Source organism: Sinocyclocheilus anshuiensis, unplaced genomic scaffold (genome assembly GCF_001515605.1).
Source record: "Sinocyclocheilus anshuiensis isolate Anshui unplaced genomic scaffold, SAMN03320099.WGS_v1.1 scaffold154, whole genome shotgun sequence".
Taxonomy (NCBI): domain Eukaryota; kingdom Metazoa; phylum Chordata; class Actinopteri; order Cypriniformes; family Cyprinidae; genus Sinocyclocheilus; species Sinocyclocheilus anshuiensis.
The window spans coordinates 800,647-828,035 of NW_015546101.1; the positions used below are offsets into that span (position 1 = coordinate 800,647).

Here is a 27,389-nt window from a genome sequence, read left to right on the forward strand (position 1 = left end):
TCATGTAGAAATATCGGTGTGAACTTGGTACACTGTAACCATATGAGACTCCAGAGGATTATAAATCCTATTCAACAGACTCCTAAGGAGGGAAGGGTCGATGACACCATTGTGCAACAACGTCAAATGGATTAAACAATCCTTGTAAGGCCTTTCGCCTGCAACCTTCCAACACTTTCCTGTGTTGATGGGTTCACACTTGAAAACATGCAACACTGTCTTTGAGGTGAAACAAACCACTTTTGTTCTTCGATTGTTGTCACATACTAACTCATAAGGAAACGGTTCAGACTAATTTCCATGCGATCTACAGGAAGGCGAACTATCACTGTGTAGTTGGTCTTTCTGTGGTCTAGTTCAAATCTCTGTGCCGTCCTTTTCTGCTCTTCCAGATCCAGACCAGTGTTGTGTAACGTAGCCAAGTCTTTTCATCATGCATGTTGGTCTGACTAAGGATATCAGCAGATTGGCTGGGCTGCTGGGAAAATCCATTGTGACTGTTTCTTTGGGAATGCAACTTCTAAGGTGGTTGCACTACTGGGTGCTTCTTTTATCTGGCTCACGTTGCTCATATCTGAAGAGCTCTTACCAAACAATTTCTGACTCAGTCTGTTCTCACCCTGATTTACATAAATCTGAATACTCAGAGTCATCTGAAAATGCAACAACTGAAGCAGAAATGAATCTTGCAAAAGGATCTCTGTACAGGGATTTTTTTCCCCGTCTTTTACTAATGATTATTTTTTTCCTCAGTCATAATTTCTCCGTCGTTATGCATTATGCTTAGCAAGACAATTAGAAAATCACCTTCAAGAGAAGCCTTTGAGTAAAACATTTTAATGAAGAAATTACTCTATATCTTAACTTCTATATTCATAGTACATAATTCTTTAAACCTAACAATAAATGGGCATCAATGAAGAATCATTTGTCGAAAATACACACCAAAGATTTTTTTTCTTCTTTTTCTTTTTTTTCTTTTTGAGGTAAATCATTTTTGTTTACATTGGTCAAGACATCGACAAAGTTACACATAGTAAAAACAATCAAACAATGAAATGAAAAATAAAAACATAAAGCAATTACACAAACTTTAGAATTAATACTCATTCAAAGAAAACATCTTTTTTTCTGAGATAGAGAGCTTCAGTGGTCTTAGTAAAAACTAATATGCCTACTAGATTTCTACCCAGTGGAAAGGCAAGTTAATTATGAGGTTTGAGAATGGCACCCCTCAGACACAACAGAGCTCCTTTGGCCACTTGCCGTGGGAGATAATCAGAGAGAGTGGTCATAGTCTGTTAGTGTCTGCACGTCGCTGGTGCAGTGGTCAAAAGCATAGCCCTCTTTCACCGGGACTCCGAGTGCTTTAGTATGGTTAGTGGAGCCGGCGAAAGGAGGTCACAGCTGGAATGGGTGGAGGCAGTTAACTGTGGCGTGGATGTGGAGCTGCTAGTGGACGCCGGATGGAGATGAAGGGTAGTTCATGAGAACAGCCTACGAAGATGCAGGAGAAGAGGTGCTCCAATGCAGAAGTGACGGGTGGTTACTGTGTGGTGTTTTACCACTATAGACAACCAAAGGATAATGGCTAGTGGTTAACCTCAGAGGAAGACTTCCCGCTGTTAGGAACGTACATATTTGTACTTTAGGATTTCTTCCCTGACATCTTCATTGTAATGGTTTTCACCTCTGTATACTCTTTCAGTCCGATCTCACCCCTGGAAAATGGAGAACAGTGATGTTAATGGAAACACAAATGTATGGAATATGCAATTGTGATGTTATATCATTTTAAAATGCACTTACAGTTCACGACCATTGCCGGACATTTTGAATCCTCCAAAAGGACACTGGCAGCTCAGGGCATTATAACAGTTGATCCTGCACAACAAAAAAATACATCTCACAATCTTAGCGATTTCATGATTTCATTAACTTTTTCTATGTGGAAAAGTGCAGTCACGGGATTTCAGTTCATTCGCCTCACACAAAATTACAGATCATGTGGATTCCTTTTTAAATCACTGGATTTAAATAAATGTCACTACACTGCAAAACGTATTTTCTTGCTCAGCATTTTTGTCTTACAGTACAAATATCTGAACATTCTTAAATGATCCCCTTAGCATTCCTGTAAAATTAGCCTAAAACGCCTAAAAAAAGGCATACCCAAAGTAAATTGCATGCTGTTCTTGAACCATTTGGAGTAAATGCATGGTTTTGGTCTCTTTTGAAAGGTGATACTCTGAGGTTGAAGAAACCTCAGAATCACTGTAAGTCTTACTGGTATTGAGTAATAGAACTTTGAACACACTGAAAAAGGAAAAAACATTCCCCCTACATTTTTTTTTTTTTTTTGTAAACAGATTTCTGCAGATGAATATAGCTGGGAGCTATTAGCTGGACAACACAATGGTTAAAAATGGTTTGCATCATTTGAATCACAAGAATCTCAGCTTTCCAAAGATATGTGATATGTTTAGCTTTTTGTTTTTTTTGTTGTTGTTGTTGTGTGTCACAAACTGGTTAAGAAAATGTACTATTATGTCTTGTTTCTACCAATGGGGTAAAGAAAATAAATTAAACCAGAAAACAAGCATGAAGTCCTTTAATTTTGAAAAATCTTTTAGAAAACAAGACTGTACGTCTTATGCCATTTTGCTTCTCAAGTAAATGTATCTTTATTTAAGAATGTTTGGATATTTCAATGAAATACAAGACAAAAAATACTTGTTTAGAAAATTATTTTTTGCAGTGCACACATTAAGGTGTGCATATAACTCAATGATATTAGGGCCAAAAACAAAACAAGTGGATGGCATTTGTGTTTTATTTTGTGTGAGGATCTGTTGATGTGATATAACTCTTACCAGACAGTGCCGGCCTGCAGAGCTGCAGAGACAGTCATGGCCTTGTTGAGGTCTGTGGTGAAGACGGCTGCTGCCAGACCATACTCTGTGTTGTTGGCTCTCTCAATCACTTCTTCGATAGTTTTAAACTTCATGATCTGCTGAACTGGCCCAAATATCTAAAACAAAGTTGTTGCTTTTTTTATTATAATACTTTGACTCAGTATTTAAACATTTGAAATTAGATTCATTATTCAGAGATCAAGAAAGCTTACCTCCTCCTTGGCAATGCGCATGTGGTCCTGTACATCAGAAAAGACTGTGGGCTCCACAAAGAAGCCTTTAGAAAGGGGAGCTTTGCCGCCACACTCCAGTTTAGCTCCCTCAGTGATGCCGCTCTGAATCAGCTCCAGTACACGTCTCTGCTGCTCTACACTCACCTGTCACAGTCAACACAGAGATGATCAACTACTGAATCCTGTGTCTTTATTTACTCTGACAACTGGAACAGGCATAGACATTTTAAAAATAATAAATTGGGTAGATTATGCAGATAATGTCTTGTTTGATTATTAATGTTTCATTGTACAGATTTTTGTTTCAATTCTGATGGCACTCACATTTCATTTAATAATATGACATGTATTTTGAGATAATACTGTAAGATATTATTGTAAACATATTCCTTTAGATATATGACCCTGGACCACAAAACCAGTAATAAGGGTCAAGCTGAATAAATAAGCTTTCCATTGATGTATGGTTTGTTAGGCGACTTAAGATTGGTTTTGTGGTCCAGGGTCACATATATATTATACACTACCATGCAAAAGTTTGGAGTTGTTAAGATTTTAAATGTTTAATGTTAATTAAAGCAGTCTCTTATGCTCTAAGGCTGCATTTATTTGATTACAAAATATAGTAAAAACAGTAATACTGTGAAATATTATTACAATTTAGAATGTTTTCTATTTTAATATGATTACAAATTTAATGTATTCATGCACGGGCAAAGCTGAATTTTCAGCAGTCATTACTTCAGTCTTCATTGTCACATGATCCTTCAGAAATCGTTCTAATATGCTGATGTGCTGCTCAAGAAACATTTCTTATTATTATCGGGTTGCTGCTTAATATTTTTGTGGAAACAGTGATGCATTTTTTTCCCAGGATTTTGTGATGAATAAAAAGGAACAGCATTTATTGGAAAGAGAAATCTTTTGTAACATTATAAATGTCTTTACTGTCTCTTTTAATCAATTAAAAGTACATATAAAAAGTACATTTAAGTTTATGATTACTTTTTGTTTTTGCTTTAAAAAAAATCTTACTGAACCCAGACTTCTGAACAGTAGTACATATGAATTATTTATGATATTTAAGCAGTTAACTGGCTCTTACCTGAGGTCCCTGCTCAGCGGTTGGGTCAAAGGGATTTCCCACTGTCCTTCTCCGCGCTCTCTCAACACTCCTTCGCACAAACTCATCATAAATGGTCTCCTCCACGAAGATACGGGAACCAGCAGTGCAGCATTGACCATTATTGAAGAAAACACCCTGATGGGCCTGTTCGACTGCCAGCTCAACTGAGAAAGAGAGAGAAAACACATTATTAAACATCTGCCAGCAATGCACTATTGTTTAAATAAAATAAATAACAGCCCAAACAACAGGTGATAAATGAGGAATGTATCCCCTACATGCCAGTAAGTCATTTATTAATAGACTTGGAGCCATACATTTCTAGTTAGGCAGCTGTAACAAATTTCTCTCCTGTTCTTCTGGGGTGTCTGCTGTTTATGCATGCATACACTTGAGTATGTGCATCTGCGTGAGATAATGGACACCTGGGAAAAGGGTGGCAGGCTGTGGCATTTGAAGGGTTAATGGGAGCCGGCAGATTTACGGCTGTGGTGTGATGCGTCCTGGCAGGGTCCATTCGGCTGATTTACGGGGGGCCGTGCTCACGGCTGCTGAAAACATTTAAAAGCTCTGATTTCTGCCTTGGTTTGGTGGGCTACTTTGAGACAATAAGGATCAAGGGTTTAGGAAGTGAGATAAGCTCATTTGCATGAATATGGGCCTCTCGGAAACACAAGACACTCAGTTTTTTGCCCAGACGCAGCTCTAAAAGATCCCTGAAGGTCTTTGATGTCAAGTGACACAGAGAGAGTCTCTGGAGTAGCACCTGTGCACAAACTGTTGCAGCGGGACAACAGGAGGGCAGCCGTAAAACAGCGTCTGAATACTTACAATCAGCATCTGCAAAAATGATGTTGGGACTCTTTCCCCCAAGCTCTAGCGTGACTCTCTTCAGATTGCTCTTTCCTGCTGCTTCTTGGATCAGCTTGCCTACCTGTGGAGAGAGAGAAGAGCCACTTTAATCAGCAGGACTTCACAGAGGATCCTTACTAAATCTCAACATCAGTGGGATGCTGTCATTAATAAATCCTGCTGCATGAGAAGCCCCTCTTCAGCAAGGCAACCAGCACCAGCACTATTATCAGGCCCATGAGATTCGGCTCACATATCTTAAATATCTGTGCATACGGTGGCAGCTAGAGAGAATGGAATGTCCAACACACAACAGTATCTGTCGGTTAATCGAGAACAGGAAGAACTGACCGCAGGTTTGTGTAGGATGTTCAACACTGTTTGGAGCCACAAAATAACTGGAAATAAGATCCTTGAAATGCATTTATTGGCTTTGTTAGTGCATAAATGAAAGCATATGTAGTGATTATTGGTCTGGTTTTGGTTTCTCTGAGCTTAAGGAGCATGTTTCTTTTTTTAACAGGAGTCTACTGTTTCATAATTTCATGTCCTGTGCTGCTCTTCCCTGAATCTGTTCTCTTCCAACTGTATTTCACACTTCTTTTCACCTAAAGTTTCACATTAGCGGTGGACTGGCTCTCATCTTACAGGCTGTTCAGGCCTGTGTAATCACTGCAGACATCACACAGCTGCTGTCTGGGGCTTTGCTTCACATCACAGAGAACATTATGCTCACGTCAAACTATTCTTTTCTACCTGCACGTGTGTGTGTGTGTGTGAGAAAGACCGTCTCACTCTTCACAGCCAGCTCAGTGCTTTAGAGGCTGGCGAGCAGCACTGCTAACCATAAACAAACATTTGTACATTTTACCTTTCCACAAAACATACTTACTGACAGTGAATCTGTTTTCCATCAGATAGCAGAAAGAGAAAGGGAGAGGGGAGAAGACGAAGGGAAAACAATCCTCCTCAGTTCCCTCTGACACTCTCGCTCAGTGGAAAAATGGAAGCTGGGCTCTTTGCACGAATGTAAATGCCTACTTCTCACAGATACTATACCTATATGAGTGCTGGTCTCAGTTTTGGAGGCTACTTTAGTTTTTCAAGCTACAAGATCATCATAATTTGAAGTAGTTACGCTGTAATAAAGCTATTCTTTTGAAAAAGAGGTCAGCTACACTATAAGCTACTAACATAAACTTAAGGTGGCAGTGCCTTTTTAAATATACACAACTGCTGCTCAATAGTTTGGGGTCGGTAAGATTTTTTGTTTTTGAATGAAGAGTATTATAAGTATTATAGTGTCACCAAGACTGCATTTATTTGATCAAAAATACTGTAAAAATAGTAATATTATTACAATTTAAAATAACTTTTCTATTTCAGTACACATTAAAATGCTATTTATTTTTATGATTTTCAGCAGCCATTACTTCAGTCTTCAGTGTCACATGATTTTTCAGAAATGATGCTAATATGCTAATATTACCACAGTTTAAAACTGTTGTGCTGCTTGATACTATTGTGGAACTGATTTATAGGAAGATAAAAAAACAGCATTTATTTGAAATACAAATTTTTTATAACAGTCTTTGGATGTCACTTTTGATCAATTACATGCATCATTGAAAGTATTCATTTATATATAAAAAAAAATAAAAATCCTGACTATGTAGTGTAGAACTATCCAATGATAGCCTATAATTCATAATTAACACTTTTTTCTGTTTTCGAATGAATAAATTAATAATATCTTAACTTGAACTGATACATTTACACTAAATACATATATAGTATTCACTGATATAAAAAAAAGGTTATAAAAACTGTGTGTGTGTGGGGGGGGGGGGACTAAAATTGCCATGTAGGGACACGAATCAGTTAATTTACAAGAATTGTCAAAATTAACCAATTCATTCTAATGAACTAATTTTGTGTAGTGCTAATTCATTGGGAAAAAGTTGCTTAAAAACAGCTGAGCTGTTGTCACAAAATGTTAAGTTACTAGTGCCGCAATGTTTAGTTACACCTGGTTTGTCTGCAGTCATGACCTTAATTTGTGTATACTACAATATATATTGTTGTTATTATTAATATTAATAATAAATAATAATAAAAATAATGATAAATGTATAACATTTTTTAAACCACTTAAAAAAAAGGTTGATAGTGCTTTTTGATTCATACAAGATGAAAAAGAAATCACACTGCACACTTGTCACAAAGGGGCTATACTCCACAAATAGCAGCAATGGGCAGGTCATATACCACGCACCAGAATGCCTCACTCCCCCCACCCCCACCCCCCGGCCTAGTCCTCCCTTCTGAAGTGACTCAGAGTCTGTGTATGTACACACACGCACAGCATGAGAGATCTGGGCTGCCTAATCAAGTCCAGATTAGAGCTCAGCAACACCCACAGCAGCGGTGCTGACAGGAGGAGAAGAGCAAAACCCTGTGTGACCACTGCCAGTGAAGAGGAAGGGCAAGAGGGTGGGGTGTATAGTGATGAGTTTCCTGTGAAAGTCAGTCAGTGGAAGTGTGGGTGAAGACGGGTGGGTTGGGACCATTTTCAGCGTGACGCTATGATCATCTGAGGATTTGTGTGGCCTGTTGATGTTTCTTTCTCAGTCACTGCATTCTTGTTTTATCATTGACATTTTGATTTAAAGGAAAGAAATAGTCATCGCAGTCATCAAAATAGCCGAGAACTGGGAAATTACTTAACTGTCATTTCCCACAAAAAGAAACATCTGTTGCATTTCAACAAGTGCTTTTCAAGGACACAAGCTAGTTTGTTTTCTGTTGAAACAACACTTCTGTTTGTGTGAGAAGTCTTATGTCCACATACAGACACACACACAATTCTCTGTTTCTTTAACAATAAAGATAAACACGAAGTACATTTACAATACCGTTCAAAAGTTTGAGGTCAGTAAGAGTTTGTAATATTTTTGAAAGTATTCTTTTATGCGCACCCAGGCTGTATTTATTTGATCAAAAACACAGTGAAACAATATTGTGAAATATTACAATTTACCATAATTGTTTTCTATATTAATATATTTTTAAATGCAATGTATTCCTGTGACGGCAAAGCTGAATTTTCAGCAGCCATTACCTCTATATCTTTAATGTCACATGATCCTTCAGAATTTATGCTTATTTATTGCTCAAGAAACTAAATTATTCGTTTCTTGTTATTATTACTATTATTATTATCATCAATGTTGAAAACAGTTGTGCTTCTTAAAATGTTTGTGGAAACGCTGATGAATAGAAAGTTCAATATTTATTTATTTATTTTAAGCAATTATTTGAAATATAATTTTTTGGTCACATTGTAAATGTCTTTACTGTCATTTTGAGCAGTTTATGAATTCTTGCTAAATAATTAATTTCTTTAAAATAATTTACTGACCCCAAACTTTCGAACGGCAGTGTACATACACTTTAAAAGTTCAGTAAATAACTGAAATCATTACAGTTTGGTTTTTGCAAAGCCAGACTAACAGATCCAGATAACGTGGTTGTATGCATCATGTGCTTTTTTCAGAAGACAGGTAATTTGTGTATTTAATCCTTCATATATTCATGTATTCTTGGACAGACAGATGAAGACTGTTGCTCCACTACGTAAAAACTGCTGTAACTCGATTATAACTAGGCATGTAAACTCACTTTTCCGGTGAAGCTAATGGCATCATGAGCTTTAGCTCTGTCTATTCTAAATCACAAAATTCACCTCAATTAATAACAAAACACATGCTGCATGTGTAAGAACAGATCAAAACATACACTGAAATATTTCGATTTATGAAAGGCTGTAATTGAATAAAGGGCTTAAGGGTTCTTACCAGCGAGGCAAGTGTAGCTAGAAATAATCACTGTTTAAAATACGCTGTCACAGCAGAGTTATGTCACCGTCAGTGAGGCCTGTTTTCAAGCGCTAAGTTCTCTGTGCCTAACATGGTGCCTATTTTCAGTCCCTGGCTTTCTATTAAATTTATACAGTTGGCTTCAAAGAGTAATTTTTCCTCTGGGGCCACAATGTAGCTGTCTAATGTCTGATGCATGGAGCTCAATAGAAAGGGTAGTCATTATACAGTATGCACAGGACACTTATAAAGCATAAATGAACTCAGGTGTCCAACCAGACTGGCACGACATTAACAGTACATGAAGTGGGGCATGGTGTCCATTTCTCGTTTCTGTTCCGTGCTTATGACAGACCACCTGTGGATTAACATTTCATTCCCACTACCACCTAAAACCTGTTTATTAGAAACAATTTTGGAAAGCCAGGTGGTCCGCTAAGCATTCCTGGGTGTGAGAGTGTGTGTAGTATGAGACAGCAGACAGACCCCCCTATAAACACAACTTCCTCAGGCTTCTCATTATAATCACCGACAGTAATGGGGTACATATTCACTAACCCTTCACTGTCAGAAATAAATTGCAAAAATTGTACCTATAGGGCTACAGTAGCTTGTCACAAGGGGCAGTACTCTTAAAATGACAAAAGTAGTAATATGTACCCTAAAGGCCCCAATATACATCAAGTGGAATTGAAGAACGAACTGGTGTGATGTAATATCAAACAAAATCAGGCCAAAATGGAGTTCGTTTTAGGAGTTTGAAACAGCTTGCCAAAGCTCTGGCTGGTAAACACCTTGACGATTACATAAGAGATGCGCTGTTTTGACGTGAAAATCTCCAGTGCATTTCTTCTGTTGAGTCCGCTGAGGTCATACAAGAGTAAAGAGAAGAACGAAAAAGATTTTAGTCACGAGTATATTGGGGCCTTTAAGGTACTACTATGAACCCTTTAGGCATAAATAAGGTACAACGTTGTCCCTTTAAGGGTACTTTCCCAGTGACAAGCAGTTGTACCCTTAAAGGTACAATTTTTGCACATCCCAGTGGTTCCAAATGACTCTTACAAGTCCGCACTTTGCAACATGGATTAAAATGCCTAAATAGTCAAACGTCTTGTGGACTTCACTGATGCCTGAATGAAGACCAAGACTGCGAGTCCACATCAAGAGCGTCATTCGGGACAAGGCCTATGACAAACCAGCGGAAAGGAGGATGAGGGGAGAGGGTGTGATTCTTCCATTCTGCTGATAGGAAAATTACCTCAGTCGATCCTGTGAACGCCACTTTGTCTATGCCCATGTGTGAAGCGATCGCGGCTCCCGCGGTTGGCCCGTAGCCTGGCAAAATATTGACGACTCCCGGTGGAAACCCAGCCTGTGAAAACAGTATGAGAGGAAAAAGCTTTAGATGAGAACTGAGCCAAGAACACCACAGGCCGTGGAGGGGGAATCCAGACCCACCCCGACCTCCCTACAGGCTCTGTGGATGAGAGGATGGACAGAACATCAAAAGGAAGAGAAGAAAATGGGCCTCTTAATCCAAGAGAGGCAACAAAGGTCTGGGTGCAGTGGGGAACAAATGATGAAATATCACTCATTTGCATGAATGTGTGTTGATGTTGCTTTTGTATCACTTTGTATCATTTTACTGCTGTATTATGAATATGATGCGGTCAGAATGGATACTATTTTATCCCTTCATTCACAACAATGTTGTAAAATCATTTTGCTGTACCTCTCTGATCAGAGCACCGATGTAGAGGCAGGTGAGAGGGGTCTGCTCAGCAGGTTTCAGGACAACAGTGTTCCCGCAGCTCAGCGCTGGCCCCAATTTCCATGCTGTCATCACCAGGGGGAAGTTCCACTGTACAGACATAGGTCAGGAACTTACTGTGGGAGCTCGTTCAGACAACCTCATATCTTTGTTTCTTGAGAGCATAACTCCTTCACTAATGATTTCAGACTCCTGCACATTCATTTGGAAACTGAACGAGTCACACAATCTTCTGTAACACTTAGGCTCAGTAACTTTGTGCCTGTCATTCTCCTACAATGCTCAATGACCTGCTAGATGGACCAGATTTTAGTGGAATATTTGGTGTGCCTTGCTGGAAAAAAGTAATTTCTCATATCATGAGGTCTAGAGTGGTAAGCACGGTCTTCATTGTCACAATCTTTTTTTTTTTTTTGCTTCCTTGTTTCTAATTCTGTCCTTCAAGTAAACCTCCTACTCACCCCTGCTTCATTATTTCTCAGTTCCTTTTTCTGCCTCACTGGCACAGGCCATAACCTCCTCCTGCCAGTCTTTTTGTAGCCAACCATACAGAGACTAATAAGAACCTCAAACACTTCCAGTAACCTGTGCAATATATTTTAAAGCTACAGTGTTATGGAAATAGCTGAAGATGTTTTCTGCAGTATTGTGATGTACATCTGAGTGAAATGAATTAGGGTGAGGACTTGGTTCAGTCTATCACTTGTTGACTGGACAGATGCAGATCTGAATGCAAGCTTGCAGAAGTTTATAAAAATGGGAAGGGTTAAAGCAGAATAAATGATTGGAGGATTCCATCAAATGTCACCAAAAAGAAGACTGTTGTTTCACTGGAAGATTGAGTTATGACATTTTGACTAAAAATTACAGGGCCAAAAATAATATGCATAGATGGATCATTCACAACAAGATCAATAACATGAATTTAAAAGACAGAATTTCAATTTCATGCCGACTTGAAGGAAAAGAGGGCTTCCCCAAAAACTAAAACCTCAACAAGCCTGTCATCTTCATTAAGGGGTTCAAATACCTCCCGATTAAGGACTGTGGAGATGGCAGAGAAATTTTAAGCAAAGTATATTAAGGAAAATTAGGGCCAAAACACTCACAGGAACGATCTGTCCACAAACTCCAATGGGCTCATGTCTGGTAAGAGTGAAATATTCTCCATCTGTGTGACAGAAAAAACAAAAGGAACCAGAGTATGGTGTCAAATACCCTTCATACTTGTGCTTAGAAAATAAACAAAGTCTATTCAAATGAAATAAAAGGTGAAAATAAATGACATAATACAGAAAAGATCACATTAGCTGACATTTTTACTAACAAGACTTTTCAGTCGAAAGAGCTTAGATAATACCACTGTCTACAAAAGACCCAGCAACATGGAAAAGAGTGTGATCACGCCATCCCTCGCTGTGGAAACATGCAGCTGGCCTAAAGCATCTGGACGAGAGGCATGCCAGTGATTCATCTCACTCGGTGGCCAGGTAAGAGAAGGCCAAAAACACACATTCTGTTTGTTTGTGCTGTAATTCTATTATGGATGAGATTAGAAATGAAATAAAGCGAATCACTGTGAGTTCTCACTATGCAAGTTTGGTTTAGCAACACAACAAAGGCCCAGTGCTGAGCTCCAGCGCTGGCAGGGGGATTTACAGTTCTTTTCCCCTCCATTCTTCATTTTTATTTCTCCTGCTGTGAAAATCGTATAATAACAGCATGCAGCAGCATGGGTGCTTGTTTGTGTAAGATGAGAGAGTGAATATGAGGGAGACATTATCAAATACAAGAGTGACTGGAGTGTGTGAGTTGTATGAAGGACAGTATAGGACAGTATAAGAGTAAATATTAGAGCATGAGCCAATCAGAGAGAAATGGTGACAGACAGCGCTGGAATGCACAATAATTACACGGACGCCCGACGGTGGACACCTCTCTCGATTCCCATGTGGCCCATGTGACAGGGGGGCCCTGAAGGGCGGCTCCACAATCTCCCCCGCACACACATACTTGCACACTAATGGCTGCACCGTGACATCAGAGCTGCAAGTCTACTGCTGTCCCGTAGTCTCCAGGCTCCCTGCCGCGTTCCTTTCCAACAACTAAATTAGCCAGAACAGACCCCCAGACCCCCGTAGTGCCCCCCGGCCCTGTAGCTGTCACTGTGCTCCACTGATGGCAGCACTCCACAGGAGGGCAGCCATTAGCACTCAGATTTATAACTGTTACGGGACCTCGTCTGTTTACCCTCAGTGCACCTTCATAACCCCACAACATCTCCTGCAGGCCTCAGAGAAAACACAGCTCTACCCTGGCTTAGAGCTGTGGTCTCTCTGCTCAAGGTCAAACTTCCTAAAATGTCTAGGATGGGCCTGCACCTAAAGGTCTGGTCTGTGTTCACATAATGACAGTTTCCAGCCCAGTGCGCCTGTACTTCCATGCTCTCCATTGCTGCATTGCTGTGTTACCAGCTTTCATAATCATACAGTTTATATCAGTGACATTATGTGATTTTGGATATATAACGAACCAACCACAATATGTGAAATTTAATAATGAATATACACTTTTTTAATGATTTTGACATAAGTTTTATATGCTCACCAAGGCTGAATTATTTGATCAAAAATACAGTAAAAACAGTTATATTGTAAATTAAATTTTAAGAAGAACGCTTAAGAAATATTTCTTAACATTACCAATGTTGAAAACGGTTACTTAGTATTTTTGTGGAAACTGTGTTAAGATTTATTTTCAGCATTCTTTGATAAATATAAAGTTTAAAAAAACAGGAGTTATTTTAAAAATAAACCTTACTGACCCCAAACTTTTTTAATGGTAGTGCACATATACATTAAAAGGTACACAATTACACGTAGAAAAAATTATGTGTAAGGATTTATACAAAGGGTTTTATTTTATTAATTTTTATAGGAAAAAAAACTTTTTGGCCCCCCCAGCCAATATTATTTACACATAATTTTTAGTATTAAAAGGATATTAATAAAATGATTCATTTAATAAAAATTTTTAAAAATGATATATATATATATATATATATATATATAATTAAATGATTTTTTCAGAAATATCAAATGAAATTTCATATTATTATAGTATTTATATTTTCTATGCTCTATCACACGAAAACTGCCCACTGTTTTCCTTATTTCTGTTTGTGAGCGCCTGTTTACTGTGAGGTGAAACATTGCATCCAAGCTAACCCTTCAAAAATTGCATGCTGCCTAATTCTATGGTGAGGGTTTATGACAGGATGAGCATCAGCTTACCAGTTGGAATCGTGGAACCGTGGATCTTATCTGCCCATCCAGCAAAATATCGAAAAGTTTTAATGGTTCCCTGAAGGTCCACAAAGAAGGAGGAGAGGAAAGGTTTCCCAGTGTCCAGAGACTCCAGGGTCTGGGAGGAGAGAAGGAAGATGAGAGTGTGGGCGTGTGATGAAAAATCACTCATAGAGATTAAACCTGACACCCCCCCCAAGCTGCATTCAGACTAAGCATATCTAAAGCACACACTTACATCTGCTCCCCTAGGAAACATGATACTCATATAGCCATCACCAGAGACCTGCCTTTGTTATCTTTATGTCAGCCAGCCATGATTTCTTATCGACGTGGGATTGATATAAGGAGTGATCGTAACCACATGGGCGACGCATTTCTCTTTCAAAGCAATACGTTCTGACACTTGTTCAGAGCTGGATGGAGAAAATCTGTTGTTTCAGTCCATTTAAGACAAAGTCTAAACTGTAACATGAAAGAGATTTACTCAAAATGGCTACAGCAGGCTTCGGAGAGTTGCACGCACAAAGACAAACATAGCACTTTTGTTTCTGAATCTGTCTCTTTAGACACATCTCCATGAGTGGGAAGTAAACGCAGATGTCCAGGGCGGAAGAACGCCAGAGATAAAAGCACGTCATAGAAAGGAACAATACCTCTCTTTTACGTTTCGCTCTTAACCTAAGTGATCGTTAGCGCCCAAAGGTCATGTGTTTCAACTCGGTGTTGTCATCATCATGGGTTTCAAACATTTGCAGGGCAAATCAAAATTGTTCGAAAAACAACAACTCCTACGGCTCCTGTCATGAAGCTTCAACAAGTCTGAGGCAGACAGACAGGCCCACTCATTAAACACTTGCTTATTGTTGTGAGCGTCTTTGTCTGCTCAGATGGTTCTGTCCTGTTAAATCTGATTCTCACTCACCAAAAACTGGCACTGACTAGAATGAGACTTGGTTTAAGTCTGGCCAGATGACCGCTGGTTCGTGAGTGAAGGTGATAGTTATGAGGGAGTCAAGACTGATGTTAACAAGAGAGCACGGGTCAGGCTTCTTGGTTCTAACTGAGCAGTACTTACAAAACCAGTTATTAAATATATATTTAAAAAATCAAAAAACATGATGCAGGATCTTTAAAACCTGCAAAAAATTTGTTACAGTTAAAGTTGTTGTAAGTGTTTATTTATATATATATATATATATATATATATATATTGGAATATAGTTTCTATCTGATGGATAACACTGGAATAGTCCCGAGTAATAAAACATACATTTGTGACAGCACTACAGTCTGTAAAGAGCAAAAAAAAGAAAATTGGACCTTTGCCAATGGGACAGGACTACCTGTTTGATGATCAATGACAGATAGAGGAGGGTTTAGAAAACCTACTTATAAACAAACATTGTTTTTGAAATTCTTGGTGCATCTTTAGAAATGGTAACATTTTAAATTAAAATGAAGTTTAAAAAAATATTTACATGTATTTATTATCAACTTTGGTTTCACTTTATTTTGATGGTCCCTTTAACACATTCTGTTGACTATAAGTAATATTGCACCTACATGTCTACTAAGTCTCATTAGAGTATTAGTAGAGTATTAGTAGACTGGTAGGGTTAGGGTTAGAATAAGCTGACATGTACTTGCAAAGTTACTTATAGTCAGTAGAATGTCTGTTGGGAGACCATGACCATAAAGAGTTACTTTATTAAGCAAAACAGTTAGTAGACATGTAGGTGCAACATTTCTTATTGTCAACAGAATGTTCAAAAGGGACCATCAAAATAAAGTGTTACCTAAACTTTTTTTTTTAACAAAAAGGTATTTATTCATATATCTTAAAGGGGTGGTTCACTGTTTCTTTTCTAGGCTTGATTGTGTTTATGGGTTGCAGTCTAACATGTGTTAATGCTTAGTTTAAAAAAAAAACGCATTATTTTTCACATAATTTACCTTTATTCCACACCGCTCTGTCCCTTCTCTGAGAAACACATTGGTCATTTCCTTCATTTATGAAGCCCCTCACTCAGAAATAGGCGATGGGCTCTGATAGGTTAGCTAGCCCAGTGTGTTGTGATTGGCTAAACCGCCTCTAGCGTGCGTCTAATCGTCCCGCCCCTCAACATAGCGGCATGTGCTCCGGTTGTATTGTAAACAATGACATCGTCTATATTGCTTATCAATTTGAGCCCGATTGAGACGCAGAGGATATTATTGAAGAGGATCGCGCAGAACCTCGTTTGCATTGAACTTTCAGCTTCGAAACTTTGCAGATATTGTTTATGCTCAAACAGCAACATTACACACTAACTAACGTTAAAAAAGTGACATCGCAATCAACCACCCCTTTAAAGTTCATTTTGTAAATACACTGTTATTCATTGTTAATTCACTGTTGTTCTTAATACATGAACTAATATTAAATTATACAACTTTAAATGTTAAAAATGTATTAGAACATGCAGAAACGAGCATTAACCTAGCTGTTAAAAGTATTGTTCATTATTGTTCATGACACCCAATGCATTAACTAATGTTGATGAATTGAACCTAACTGTAAGTGTTACAGAATATAAATAGCAGAGGTGCACAAACGTTTTACTACGAAGGGCCAAAAATCAAACCTGACTGAGGGTCGTGGGCCAAAGGTAAAGGCTGCATTATATCCAACACTGCATTATACCAAATATTTACATTAAAGTTTACATTTATTAAATAAAATTGATATTCCACATATATTCTCTACATTTCAATGCAAAAACAAAACAAACATGTTACAACAAAAAGTAACAAATTAGGAAAGTTCCCCCTACACACATTTGAGTAGAGGTTTAGTATTTGCATCTGGCGAGAGTGTTGGATGAAGTACTCACAGCAAGGTAGGCTCTGTCTCTTTCCACCAGGTCAGCTAGCTTGAACAACAGCTTCCCACGTTCAGATGCATCCATCTTCCTCCATACTGAACCCAGAGAGAAGGCCGAACGTGCAGCCTGCACGGCTTTGTCCACATCAGCCTAACAGAAAGGCAAAGAGAGGGGACCGAACAGGGAGAGAGAGAGAGAGAGAGAGAGAGAAACAAGAGGAGGAGAGAGAGGAAAGCACTTAATGATAAAACCTTATCCTGTGAACAGGTGTTTGTCCACCTTTGGGACAAATGAAATCCATTCATTCCGGATGAGTCTCAATGATTTCCCCAGTTGCACGTTCAGGGGGTCTTTATTTCCTGTATCCATTCTAGTTTTCCACACTTCCTGCCTGATTTACAGAGTGGAACTACAGCCTCTAGCTTGCTCAACCACATTAGACTGAACTACAGCCCCCTACTTCCCTCCCTCCCTCTCTTTCAATTCTGGATGCTTATTCATGCTGAGTGAAGGCTGAAAGTGAGAAGCACAATAGCGGTGCTGGACGACTAAATGTAGTCCAACAGAGCAATTGTGCCAAACCTGTTTCTGGCAATGGGTTGACCAATTACCAAATACACACTTTGCTGACAAACACACTAGCATGCTAAGAAAGCACACACACACACACACACACACACACACCTTATCTGCTTCCTGGACATCGCAGATCTTCTCCCCTGTAGCCGGGTTGTATGTGCTGAAGACCTTACCGCTCACAGAATCATGCCATTCGTTATTAATAAAAATCTACAGGGAGAGAAGAGAAAGATACTGATTAGTTTTTAAAACAGTGAGGCCCCCTTTCAAAAATGAATGAATGAATAAACATATAAATAAAAAACTTACTGAAAATCAGTGGTGGACAGTAACTACATATATGTTTTTTATTTTACTAAGTTAACTAAAACTGAAAAAAAACTACATATTTACATTTTTTTTTTTTAAGTCAAAAACACAACAAAATTACTAAAACTTAAAATAAAAAAGTAAAAATAAAATCAAAATATTATTCAAAACTATAATAGTATCTCAATGATACTAAAATAACGTATATATATGCTGAAACTACTGAATCAGATCACACTGATTGGAGCGAGTCTCCAGAGTTCAAACCTATGAGCTCTATTCTATATGCCTGTCTTCATTTACTCATGTACATGATTTGGATACTTCGTCCACCACTACTTAAAATTGATGTAACAAAACAAGAAAACTCTTTGCATGAGAATTAAGAATTTTAATGCAGAATGTCAAACACCACCAATAAAATGTGCTTCTTTAGACCCAGGAGGAATTACAGTGAGTTATTTAGTAACTTCATGATGATGCACAGAATTAAAAGAGACAGTCTTTCTCCCCCCGTGTGTTTCATGGTTGTGGTGTGAGAGGAATCTCTGGGAACAGTGTGCTATTGCAGGGCTGCCCAATATCACTCTTTTGGGAGTGATCCAGCAACCAGAGAGAAAGAGGTGGGGGAAAGGGGAAAGGAGAGATAAATCCCTATCAGACACACAAATGCGCACACAGATAGAAGTGCATAGACACACACACAAATGCAGAGATACACACAGACACACATTTCACAACATCACTGCTCGTTTATGAGATCATAAAACTCAGGCGGCACTCTGGCTCTGGTGATGCGTTAAAAGAAGCGGCCCGTAAAACAGCCGCCTCAGATTCCAAAAGATGGATTTTTCAAGCTCGACAAAGAAGAAAAGAAAAATACATCTTTCTCTATGCACACAAATTGCTTTCAAAGCACACAACATACAAATAAGGCAAGTGAGATTTCAATATTCAAGACTTATGCAAACAGATGGTACTTAAGCTGACTTCAACAAACCGGTGAAGGATAAGGTGTTAAAGCAACTGCTGGCTCTGAGCTCAACATTTACTCATACGTAAAAAACATTTACCCTTCATGTCATCTGCATAGAGGAAGACGTCTGGTTCAAAGTGAACCGTGGCCCTGGGCCTCCTCAAACTCTCCAGCATGTTTACTAATGTAAACTTACAGGCTTAAGTACAATTGAATTGGCTGTAAACCAAGAGGCGTGTTTACTTTAGAACAGGTATAAAATGCCAATTGACATGGAGGCAGCTCAAGCTCCCACTCTGTGTCTCCCCTAAAATTGGCATGAATAAATCTCTCCTGGTTAGGGTAGGTATCAGTCTGCACCATGCTGATTCCTCTCCGATACATTTACATCAGACACCCCTCGCTCGCTCCTCACAGGCCTCCTGCATTAAGGGGGCTACCTTTAATCTGACTCTCATTTGGAGCACTTCATAAAAGTGTCAGTGGCCTCGTCGAGCCGAGGGCCTGTTACAAAAACAGAAAGCCCCGTAGAGGAGCGAATTAGTTTTAAAATTTATAGAGGCCACTGCAGCGGAATGCCTTAAATCAGGGGCAGACTGTGACAGGCCAGTGGGCCAGGGAAGAATGCAGACGGTGGGTAGCTTTATGCTCTTCGTAACCCCACACTTACAGCACCCCGGAATAGAGGAGAGGGGAATGCTGGGTGAGCAGCGGACTGGGCCACCATCTAAATCACGACTAGTAAAAGGCGACCATTAGAGGCCATTTGGCCCAGTCTTCCTGAGCTCTGGGGGCTCTCGGACTTTTGTCTCTTCCCATTGAGAAAGTTGATAAAGAGTGACAGGCCGGTGCAGTAAATCAACTCTCAAGCTTTCTTTATACTTTGGCTTTGATTAAAGAAAAGGGATAAGAACGCAAGTGCAAAAGTGCAAAAATTCATATTGATCACCACTTCTTTGCCGTAACCCTGCTGGAGGCTTCAGCAGGGCTGTAAAGAACTTGAGTAATCGTACTTCATTACTACACTTAAGCATTATTTCAGGGAATTTGTACTTTACGATCTAAACGGAATACTTCTCGCTAAAAGATGCTTTTTTCTTGTTAGAAATTTAATTTTAACACCTGAAGTAAACAATACAGTTCTCACAGGTCACAATGACTTAAATCTCCCAACTTTGATGTCCATTTTAGTGAATTAACAAGCCTAAATAAACTCAAATTATGCTAACTTTGTCATGCCAATGATTCCATTTCAGTGTAGACACAGTTATGGTCCATATTTGTCCTTGTGAAGACTTCCTAAAAACATTTCAATTATAGCATTGCTAAATAGGGACAAACCTGACTCAAGTGTAAACATGGTTGACAAAACAGAATATAAACAAATATATTCAATTGTCAAACAGCTATAATATTTGTTGAATTTAAAGTTTAACAATTACTTATGACAGGTTTCAGGATACTGGGTATTATTAGGACATTTTTATTAAAGAGGTGAACTTTAATAAACAAAGTTTTGAACATCACTAAAAAAAAGGTGCAATATGCTCAGCTTAATACAATCCATTACTGGATACAAACCATTACTTAATTTCAATCCATACTTTCTATTGCTTGATTTTGGCAGACAAATTCAAAAGCAAAGAAACATTTAAGGAAAATGGCATTCATTTTAAAATGACATATAATTTTACTTAAGCATTTCTTTCCTGTTGAAATTGAAAAAAATTAAAAAATATATATACTTAATTTTTTTTTAAACTTAAATTCTTATCATTTATCATAAAAAAATATAGTATAGAGTTTGTTTGAGGCACAGCGCTGGAAGAACTTTCAAACTTGAGTTGAGTATAAAAACTAACCGCCAAGCTGTGACAACTAGATTTTGTTTACAACAGCAGGGGGCCAGAAAATGTATTATCTTGTAAACAAAACAGCCACTTGATGCAGTACACAAACCGAAAGAGAAGCACTGCCAGTTCATCCTACACTAACACATTGTACTACAGGCTGTTATGAAATAAGACAGAGTGTGGATAGGTTGAGATTTTACGCACAGGCCACAGCACAAGACAGCTGCAAACATTTAGAATTACTCCATGTTTTTTTAATTCAAGCTGTCAGTCTCACGGTGCTGACTGCGCTCGTCTGCAAAGCTAATTAGATGGTGAGATATGCAGTGCCTATCATAAACAGATTGTGGAAGATAGACCCACGGCGTAGGATGACAGCATCACTACACTCTTAAAAATAAAGGTGCTTCACGATGCCATAGAAGAACCTTTTTGTCTAAATGGTTCCATAAAGAACCTTTAACATCTGAAGAACCTTTCTGTTTCACAAAAGGTTCTTTGTGGCGAAATAAGGTTCTTCAGATTACAAAAAGGTAAGAAAGAGATGGTTCTTTAAAGAACCTTTGACTGAATGGTTCTTTGTGGAACCAAAAATGGTTCTTCTATGGCATCGCTTGAAGAACCTTTTGAAGCACCTTTATTTTTAAGAGTGTAGGGTTATGCTCCTTATTGCTGAGATTCTTTATCACCAGCATTACTTCACACAGGAAAGAGGGTTATCAGCCACAAACGCAAGAGGTTGACTTCGTTCCTCTGGGACAGCTAGAGCTAGAGAAGAGTCTTTTTTGGGGGGTGACTCGAATGACTCTAGCAGTTGTAGAATGCTGATCCGTTTCTCATCTGCCCCAGCAAGCTCTCTGGAGACTTCGCACAACTGCAGGAGGAAGGGATGCCAAAGCTCACGCTACAGCCAGAGAAACATCTGTTTGGCCGCCAGCACCTTCTAATGGCGCAGACACATGAGGGATATTTAATGGCAAACAGTTCTTGGCCATTGTAAATAGATTCTCTTTTCTATGTGTGCTTTATCTGTGTTTTCATGGAACAGGCCAGGATTCCAGAGCCAGACGGATCCTAACAGGGCACCTGCAGCCTGGGTCTCAGTCTGCACAGGAAGCTTCATATCCTTTCTAGAGCAGCTCACTTTTTACTCTGTAACTGGACACACTTCAAGATGTTGAGAATTACTGATGTTACAGGAGAAAAGGGAGCTTAAAACATGGAAGTGAGACTGCATGTCATGTTCTCACTCTCTCTTTTCTGTAACATAATTCATTGCAATTACCACAACTGAGATGTCAAATTGTGCAACATATGTTACTCTGCAGTGCAGGTTGACAGAGACACCCCTACCGTCAATCTAAGTTAGCATTACATACTAAAAGTGTAAAAATCTTAGTCTAAAGTGATTAAACTTTTCAATAAGGTTCAACTTATTAACATTAGTTAATGTAGATATCATGAACTAACAATTAACAATATTTAGTACTTATAAAACTTGGTTAATGTTAATTTTTACATTTACAATTTTAAAATGTCTTAAGAGTTTAAATGAACAATAGTTACAAATGTATTTTGAACAATGAACAATAGCAAATGTATTATATTTATTTAGTATGAATGTATTATATTTATGTAGTTATGATTTAGAATTATGAATACCATATTATAGATTATTAAAGATGAATTGTCATATATTATCTAGATTAATAAATGCTGTTAAAAAAATGAACTGTTCAACCTCAAGTCCTGTCTTCTTTTAACATGAGGGAGAGTAATGAGGATGATGACAGTATTTGCGTATTTCTGTGAACTATTCCTTTAACAAATTGAACCATAAAGTGTTACCTCTTAAGTTCTGTTAATCTTTTAACAACAAAAAATAATAATAAATTGTTATATATTTGTTTAGCATATCTGTGCTTAAATTTAGAAAAAGTAGCTAGAACAAACATGCTATTGCTAATAATACAAAGACAAATCAAGCTTCTTTTTTTTTCCTGAGGGAGAAAAACAGTGCAAAGGCCAAAGATAATCAATGAGGAAGATGTGAAGAAAAGATCAAGAGTAAGAAAGGGGGAAAATTATAAGTCAAAGCAAAAGAGGGTGAGAGAAAGAGAGTCCTCGCTGTGCTGCTTACAATAAATCAAGCTTCTTAGTGTATGCTCTACTTTGGCCGCTGTTTGATGTGAAGAAATGGTGGGTTTTGAAGTGAAAAACTCCAGAGGTATGGGACAGACTCTCGTAAGTCAGGGCCACTGACCCTAACAGTGAGACACAGCCATATATTACACCCTGCTGGACAGCTTCTAGAGCAGAAACCCCCCCTGACTCCCATCTGTACTATCTCATGCACTGACGGATTGATGGGGCCTACCTCATTCACTCAAGCTGTCTCAAAGATTAGCTTACAAAGGTCCTCACTTCAGCGCACACTACTGTCCTGGCTGGACGCTTAAGCCCTTATAATATAAAGACATGTCCAACAAATGGCTATCAAGTGTCTTTTTCTCCATGAAGCTCTCAGTATAGAGAAACATACACATGCACAGACAAATACAGAAATTCTGTCAACATTTACTCCCTCCTACTTTAACAAGATATTTGGAAAAATCAAGATATTTTGGACCACACTAACTTTCATTGTATGGACAAAAAAATCTTTTATCTTTATCTATTGTGAAAACATTCTTCAAAATATCTTCTTTTGTGTTCCACAGAAAAAAGAATGTCATACAGGTTTGGAACGACATAAAGGTGAGTAAATGATGACAGATTTTTCATTTTTGAGTCAATTATTTCTTGAACAACTAAACCACATTCATTAGAAAACCCAGAATTCTATGCAAAGATTATCTATACATAAATATTTATTGAATATCATCGATAAATTCCACCTACTGCAAACCACATCTATTCCAAATGTGCAATTATCAGTTGCATGGCACAGGGGAAAGCGAGAGAGTAATATCCTGTCTCCTGTTTCCTATCTTCTTCCAGGTTTTAATCTCAAGAGTCTGCTTCACTTATGTGTTATAACTGAATGGAGTGAGCAAATCATCACCCTGCCTGCTGGAATCCAACACCTCTCTTTCAAAAAGACTCCCGGGTCCTAATCAATTACACTGATTCACACTATCAACATACTTTCCTTTCTTTTTCTCTTTTCCATCCGAAGAGAAAAAAAGAAGAGAAAACATCCATAACCAGCCATCACCGGAGACAAATTTATGGCTTCCTTAGTGCCATTATCAGGCCAGTGGGCCGGCATACAGAAAAAGAGAGAAAGAGAACTCCTTCAGCAGACTAGCTCTCCTGTGACCAGTCAAACACACACTCTTTATACGCTGTGTGGAGTCAAGAGGAGATTCTGTAAGACTGTAAAGTGTACTGAGCTCAGGTGTCTGCACCAAACAACAGGACTTTGAGAAATATCGGCATGATAAGCGGAAGCTCAGTCGTAAATGTTGAATGGCAGGGCAGATAAGTTCCCTATCAGTGTGTTAATCTCAAGTCTGTAACAAATGCAGGTGTAGTGACTGTCACATAATAAGCACAAATGTAATTGGTGGCATGAAAAGTTTACTGGGGAGCACAAAGTCCACCTTGTAGCAATTTTACTGTCATTTCACTGTACAAGGAACAATCCTAACTATTCAGATTATTTGGATTTAGCATGTGAACAAATAAAAAACTAAATAAAAATTGCAGCACTCATTATATTGAGTGCTAATCTTATAAATAAGGCTTTCAGTAAATAATTAAAAAAAATATTCAAAATATAACTATAATAGAAACGTTTTGCATGATATATTTATTATTATAATAAAAAGTAATAATAAATAAATACTAAATATTATGACTGTGTCTGATAACAAGACACTCACATACAACAAACCATTAATTGCTGTAAAATATGGTTTGTAATGATTGTTGTATTACCTAACTGAATAACTTGCCACTACCTCTCCCTTTCACTGCTTGATATTAATTATTTTACTTTAAATGCCAGACTGGATGTGATTCAGTATTTACATTAGTAGTTGACAGTGATAGATGTTAAGTACACCCATTAATGACTCAGCGTCTCTGGCATAAAGTACTGCTCATTAACAGCACAGAAAACAACTTAAGAAGTCTCCATGGAGTTTCGCTGAAATGAGTTAACCTCAGACCTACACAAATAATAAAAACTTGGCTCTGCATTGACTACTTTTGAAAGAATAGTATTGATTGGGCATATTTGGACTGTTACATCAGAGGCTGTGCTGCGGCTGCACCAGGCACACAAAATCAAAAGTGAGAGGGGGTGGGAATAGAGAGAAAGAGACCAAGAGAAAGAGAGAAAGAGGGAGATGGAAAAGGGTGTGAGGGGAGTTCACATCACTAATGCCCAAACTGAAACCCCCCACACACCCATACAACCAGTACACAAATTCCCAAGGATGAATCCTTCTCACACTCCCATGTGTTTCTGAAAGCAGGTTTGCAATGAGAGCAGGAGACGCAGCAGGGTGTGTATGTCACAGGTGTCTCCAGCTCTTGCTCTGGCTGAAATTTACTCTCTTTACCACAGTGATAATTGGCCTGCACTGCACTTTGACTTTATTCTCTCACCTCACAGCAATAAAATTATTACTGTCAAAACAGGCATCATTTAAGATGACCTTACCAACAAAACAAGAGAGATTATATTTTATAATCATTTTATGGAATGATTCAGCACTTCTTTCTCATTTTCAGAGAGATTAATATAAGATGACTATTGAAATCATATAATAGCATACTTTGCCTTCTTGTCATTATAATAGGCTATACTTGTTACCAACCCTGCAATTTTAGAATTGTAGAAAGTTTCTGTTTTAAATCTTCTGGGTTGTATCCCATAACACTTGCATTTAAAACAAGTGTCCATAAATTTCAAACACATGATCCGGCTTGCGGTAAAGTAGTTGCGTTGTGATCACAATAATGAACATATGGCGTGTTGGTGATTTATTTTTTTTTTTGTCCACAACATAAAGAAAGTATGAATCATTTAGAAACTAAGCTGAACTATAGACTGTACCACATAATTCAAAGGAGAGAGAGGCGGATCTCTAACGCGCACCGAAATGCCTATAGTGTAAAGTAAAGTCGTAAATAATGACAACCAGTTCAGTTCAAGGCAAAACTTCTTAACCGGTTTAAATAAGATTATTAAAGCTCTATGGACTCACAATTGTCACTATCAAGATAGAGAAAACTTTCATGATCGATGCCCCTCTCTATTATATAGCCTAACAGGCAGCCTATCTAGACGTTCACACTCTTTATATAGACACAAATATTTGTTTGTTTATTAGATTTGAATAAAACGGAGAATCGATAGGCTATATTGCAAACAGCACACAATTATAGCCTACTGCGTACCTAAAGAATACTCCATACAGCCAAAACTTGCTACTTGTTACCAAATGCATATGCAGAGCCTCATGATCAAGTCATCATCTACCGTAGGCTACTTATGAGCCGCAATATCTTAAGATCAATACTGGTGAGCTACATTCAGTTTAAATGTATAGGTACGAGCCTGTTATCAATGCCACGGTAGCAACACGTTGCGCTTCTTTACCAGTGATCTGTTTGCGCGCAGTCACAACAGATCGAACGTGTCATCTAATCGAAGCTTGCATTTCCAGTTTAAGGAATTTAATGATTCTTGAAAAATGTTGTAAAAAGTCTCACGAACCTTAGTGTACTTGATTTCAGGATTGGGTACCGGTGAGGGCACCAGATGAAGAGATGCCATGAGCGCAGCCGGGTCGTTCTTCACCTCTCCTGGCAGTTCAACTTTACTGGAGGTCATTGCGTTTCTTGAAGATGCCGGTTGGGTTTTTTTCTGCCGATTTGCGATTACTACTTTGGAATCCTTCCTGTGTTTATAACCAGGTGTCAGCCCTGGTCCATTTTTATTGGGCAGAGAATAGGGCCGTCCTCCCAATATAATTAAAATGGAGCATTTACATAAACTACTCTCTCTCCCTTTCTGACCATACTGAGTGAGAGAGATACCGCCCAATGTCAAGACAACAGTATGTAGGACTATCCGGATTTATCAGGAAGAAATTCAGCTGACAGGCAGTAGTAAACTGCACTGTAAAAATGTTTTGTCAGGTAACCTGAAAACGTGTTTCATGTGGATCTAAATGATCAGCTGTAAGTATTAGCCTATTTAACAACTGAATCTTAACTCGTTTTTAAGGTGAAGATCTGGTTTAAAAAAATAATGTGATAACATTTAATATGACCTTATTAAAGACACATTTCAGGTGTTTTACACGAAAAACAATGTTCAAAATTATTCTATAAGATGTTTTCCAATAACCAATTTTTAACAAACCACGATTTTTTAAAGTCATAAACATAGATAAGTTTTAAAGGTTGTTCAAAGTAATATATTTCCCATGGTCTATGTAAACGGTAGGTATAACACACTAGTCTGGTGGTCTAAAATTGTACAGTAGCCTATACCACTAAACTAGGCTATCAATAACGTGTATTTTGCAGACCGACCGTTTGCTGGCTGAAATTAACAATAAAAACAGACTGCAGTATTAAAAAATAAAGGTTAGGTAGGGTTTCTCGCCATTGGGGTGCTCAAACTGTCACGTAAACGTTAAAGTTTTCTTTGGCAAAGCCCGTTTGCCCCTTTCATTCTCACAGATTCTCCTGTAACATCT

At 38.3% G+C, this 27,389-nt stretch overlaps 1 protein-coding gene across 1 annotated transcript; it reads right to left on the reverse strand.

The window, feature by feature from the left end:
- Nucleotides 1-978: 978 nt before the first annotated feature.
- LOC107700428 (retinal dehydrogenase 2-like) lies at nt 979-26,627 on the reverse strand. Its single transcript, XM_016502064.1, has 13 exons — nt 26,399-26,627; nt 17,635-17,739; nt 16,960-17,100; nt 14,072-14,201; nt 11,888-11,949; nt 10,740-10,868; nt 10,266-10,379; nt 5,106-5,208; nt 4,254-4,438; nt 3,128-3,292; nt 2,874-3,031; nt 1,810-1,884; nt 979-1,721 (listed from the first exon to the last, which is right to left on the reverse strand). Exons 1-13 carry the CDS (start codon nt 26,513-26,515, stop codon nt 1,649-1,651), a joined length of 1,557 nt encoding a protein of 518 aa, XP_016357550.1. The 5' UTR covers nt 26,516-26,627; the 3' UTR covers nt 979-1,648.
- Nucleotides 26,628-27,389: the final 762 nt, after the last annotated feature.

What these genes read in the sequence shown, in the direction of transcription:
- LOC107700428 (XM_016502064.1), bottom strand. Translation starts at nt 26,515, where the DNA reads ATGACCTCCAGTAAAGTTGAACTGCCAGGAGAGGTGAAGAACGACCCG. An exon ending in CTGAAATCAAGTACACTAAG is followed by an intron (nt 17,740 to 26,398) that starts GTTCGTGAGACT and finishes CTCTCCCTGTAG; the next exon opens with ATTTTTATTAATAACGAATG. An exon ending in CTGCAGGCCGGCACTGTCTG is followed by an intron (nt 1,885 to 2,873) that starts GTAAGAGTTATA and finishes TTTGTTGTGCAG; the next exon opens with GATCAACTGTTATAATGCCC.